Source organism: Otolemur garnettii, unplaced genomic scaffold (genome assembly GCF_000181295.1).
Source record: "Otolemur garnettii isolate 467f Iridium unplaced genomic scaffold, OtoGar3 scaffold00233, whole genome shotgun sequence".
In the NCBI taxonomy this organism is placed as follows: Eukaryota; Metazoa; Chordata; class Mammalia; order Primates; family Galagidae; genus Otolemur; species Otolemur garnettii.
Genome location: NW_003852628.1, coordinates 851865 through 855531, shown reverse-complemented (window position 1 = coordinate 855531; position 3667 = coordinate 851865). Strand labels below are relative to the sequence as shown.

At 53.8% G+C, this 3667-nt stretch overlaps 1 protein-coding gene across 1 annotated transcript in view; it reads right to left on the bottom strand.

Moving 5' to 3' along the window:
- Positions 1-2186: 2186 nt before the first annotated feature.
- Positions 2187-3667, bottom strand: part of SERTAD1 (SERTA domain containing 1) — a 4426-nt gene continuing 2945 nt past the window's right edge. The window contains exon 2 of the mRNA XM_003802108.3: positions 2187-3264. Coding sequence (XP_003802156.1) covers positions 2545-3261 — 717 coding nt within the window. The 5' untranslated portion in view covers positions 3262-3264 and the 3' untranslated portion in view covers positions 2187-2544. The remainder of the gene's footprint in view (positions 3265-3667) is intronic.

Sequence of the window (3667 nt, the reverse complement as noted above, 5' to 3'; positions counted from 1 at the left end):
ACACCTTGACCAAGGGACAGATCTCCAAAGAACTTAAGGGAGTGGCATTACAGAACCTCAGACTGCACACCAGAGGGTGCTGCTGAGCTCAGCATAGGCTCCCAAAGTCTAAGTCTGGGGCAAAACCAGTATCAACCTCAGTTGCCTAGCGGTTGGAGTCACCAGGGATTGGAGCCAGGCGCCAGGAAGACCCCAAGCCTGAGCACTAGCTCCCCGCACGCCATTTTCACCTTCCTTCCCTGTCCCGTCTCATCCACTTCCAGAAACGGGTACAACTTCCTCTGCTCCTCCAGGAAGCTCCACTCTGCCAGGCCCCTCCCCGGACCCAGGGACCCGCCCGAAACTCCCTTCCTACCCCATTCCACCCCTGCTTCAGCCTCCCTGAAGCTTCCGGCCGATGGGGAGGTACTGGGGCCCGCGATTTTGGTGTCCCCTTGCCGGCGTTTCCCCCATTGAAGGGCCATCTGGCCTCTCAGGTCACTTTCCAGCTCTCAGCTTCTCGCAGCCCAACCCGCAGCTTTGGCGGCTATACTTCCCCCGCCCCAACCCCCGGCTCCGCCCTGCCCCCACGGCAGCCCGGAAGGACGCAGCCGGGTCCCGTGCCAGGCCTCTGAGTGTGGGGCCCCTCCCAGCTGGGCCAGGAATGTGGCTGGACCGCGGGGGCGGCCGCAGACACCCGGCACTCTGGCCAGCTCTAACACACGGGCAACCGGGCAGGTGGCCCCAGCTCGCCTGGGCCTGGGTTTCTTCTAGAAGGAAAGCACAACTGCCTGCTCCTGAGCGTCCTATCTTCGATCCAGCCACCAAGTCTAGTGGCTTAATTTCGTAGATAGCGGCCAAGCTGCCCTATGCTTTGCCCAAAGAGATTTGAGAACAGGAGTGTATTTTTAAAACTGATCGGTGTCTGTCCTTCCCCATTTTCCTGGAGATCTGACGCTTCAGTGCTCTGTCCAGCCTCCAGCTTTTATTCTGAAACTCCCTTCTCCTCTCCCCTCCAGATGTGCAGGTAGACTCCAGGCAAGGAATACCTTTTTTTTTTGTAAGACAGTCTCACTATGTCGCCCTCGGTAGTGCCATGGCGTCACAGCTCACAGCAACCTCAAACTGTTGGGCTTTAGTGATTCTCTTGCCTCAGCCTCCCAACTAGCTGGGACTACAGGTCCCCGCCACAACGCCCAGCTATTTTTCTATTGCAGTTGTCATTGTTGCTTAGCTGGCCTGGGTCAGGTTCGAACCCCCCAGCCTAGGTGTATGTGGCTGGCCTCATAACCACTGTGCTACAGGCGCAGAGCCAGGAATAGCTTTTTCTTTCTTTTTTTTTTTTTAAGAGACAGAGACTCACTTTGTTACCCTTGGTAGAATGCAGTTGTGTCACAGCTCACAGCAACCTCCAACTCCTGGGCCTAGGCGATTCTCTTGCCTCAGCCTCCGGAGTAGCTGGGACTATAGGCACCCGCTGCGGCGCCCAGCTGTTTTCTTGTTGCAGTTCACCGGGGCGGGGTTTGAACCCACCACCCCTCAGTTTATGGGGTTGTACTCACTGAGCCACAGGCACTGCGGTGGAATAGCTTTTATAAAAAGTGACCTGGGGCTGCTTTCCCTACCTGTTATACACACAAGCACCACAAGAAAATCTGGCTGAGAATGTTCTGTGAAGTTTGTCTAGAAGGCCCTCTACCAGGAAAGTTCATGATTTAAATCCTATCTTCACAAGTGATGACCTCTTGGAACCTGTTCTCTTTTTTTTTTTTTTTTTTGGAGACAGAGCCTCAAGCTATCAACCCTGGGTAGAGTGCCGTGGCATCACAGCTCACAGCAACCTCCAACTCCTGGGCTCAAGCGAGTCTCCTGCCTCCGCCTCCCAAGTAGCTGGGACCACAGGCGCCCGCCACAATGTCTGGCTATTTTTTTGGTTGCAGCCGTCATTGTTGTTTGGCGGGTCCGGGCTGGATTCGAACCCGCCACCTTAGGTGTCTGTGGCTGGCATCTTAGCCACTTGAGCCACAGGCACGGAGTCAAACGTATTTTCTTAACTGTAAAATGGGGATAATCTTATGGGGTTGTTATGGGGTTAAAGGAGTTAACACATGCAAGTGGTAGAACTGCATGGTACACAGTCCACACTCAATGAATGTTAAATGTTATCTCACCTTCACATTCATCCACAGACAAAGGCACACTCAGACTTAAGGTTTCCCAAGACTGGTTTTAATTTGAAAAAAATTGATTGGGGTCTCTTCCCATACCAGGGAAGGAACAGCCCAGGCTATGACCCCAGGAGATTCAGTCCAGTACTTCACCTGGGCCTATCACATTCCAGCTACCAGACCCATCATTCCATCATTAGGGGCCAATCTCAGACCTCGGCTAGCCCCAAGACAAGAGGACGAATGTGAAGTTGCCCAGAACTGGATTCTATCCCTCCAAAGTGACCCATGCCCTGTTTTTTTTGGTATTAGGGAAGCCAGCTGTGGCTCTGAAAGGAGAGTTGGTCTAGCCACCAGGCTCAATTCAGATACCAGACAACCACCTTAGCCCTAGGGGTCAGCGACCCGGTCCTGGTGGCCGCTCCAATGCCTGAGTGCCCACCAGCACGTCCATGAGGTAGTCCAGCTCGGCCTCATCCAGCTCTGGAGCTTCCTCCTTGCCTGGCTCCTCCTCAGGGCTGGGTTTGAGGCCCTCAGAGGTTGGTGCCCAAAGTTCACTATCATACATGGAGGTATCAATGTCCTCAAACAGGCCCTCGAGCCCATCGTCCAGCAGACAGCCAGTGGCTGGGCCCAGCAGATCCAAGGCACCCAGGCCAGGTGGAGTTCCCCCAACAGTGCGGCCTGGTGGCCCCTCATCTGCCAGGGGTTGGGGGGCCTGGCTCAGGCCCTCAATATGGCTGAGGTCCTCCAGGAGGCTGGCCATGGAGGCTGAGAGGGCAGCGTCCGAGCTTGCCAGCAGGTTGTCAGCCATGCTGGGGGCTGCAGGAGGGTTGGACACGGGTGGCAGAGCAGCTGTGGGTGCCATGGATGCCTGGATGCGCCGCAGTGTATTTACCACTAGCACCAGGTGCCGCAGGTCTGGCTCACTCTGCCGCAGGCTGTGGTGGAGCTTGAGCACCGAGAGGTCAAAGAGGGAGCTAGAAGTCACAGCTGGGGATGCCTGTGTCACTGCTGGGTGGCCGGGATCCAGCCACCAGGCATCAACTGCAAGAGATTCCTTCTCCTCCTCCTCTTCCTCCTCCCGTTTTCGCTTCAGACCCTTGCTCAGCATCGTCTGCAGGGAGGGAAGGGTTATTCAGTTATAGAAACAAATGATAAGTTCATACCCTGGTTCCACCAACTACTATAGGTAAGATCTTGGCCAACAAGTCACTTAACATCTCTGTGCCTTGCTGTTCTTAGGGAAACTAAGATGTGAATGGTAACAGCATCTACCTCATAAGTTGTTTTAAGGATTAAATGTGATAATAAATAAAAAGCACCTACAACAGTATCTGGTTCAGAGTAATCAATCTTATTAGCAATTTGTTTTTAACCTTTCTTTGTTTTGTTTTGTTTTTGAGACAGAGTCTTACTTTGTTTTGTTTTTTTTTTTGAGACAGAGCCTCAAGCTGTCCCCCTGGGTAGAGTGCCGTGGCATTACAGCTCACAGCAACCTCCAACTCCTGGGCTCAAGC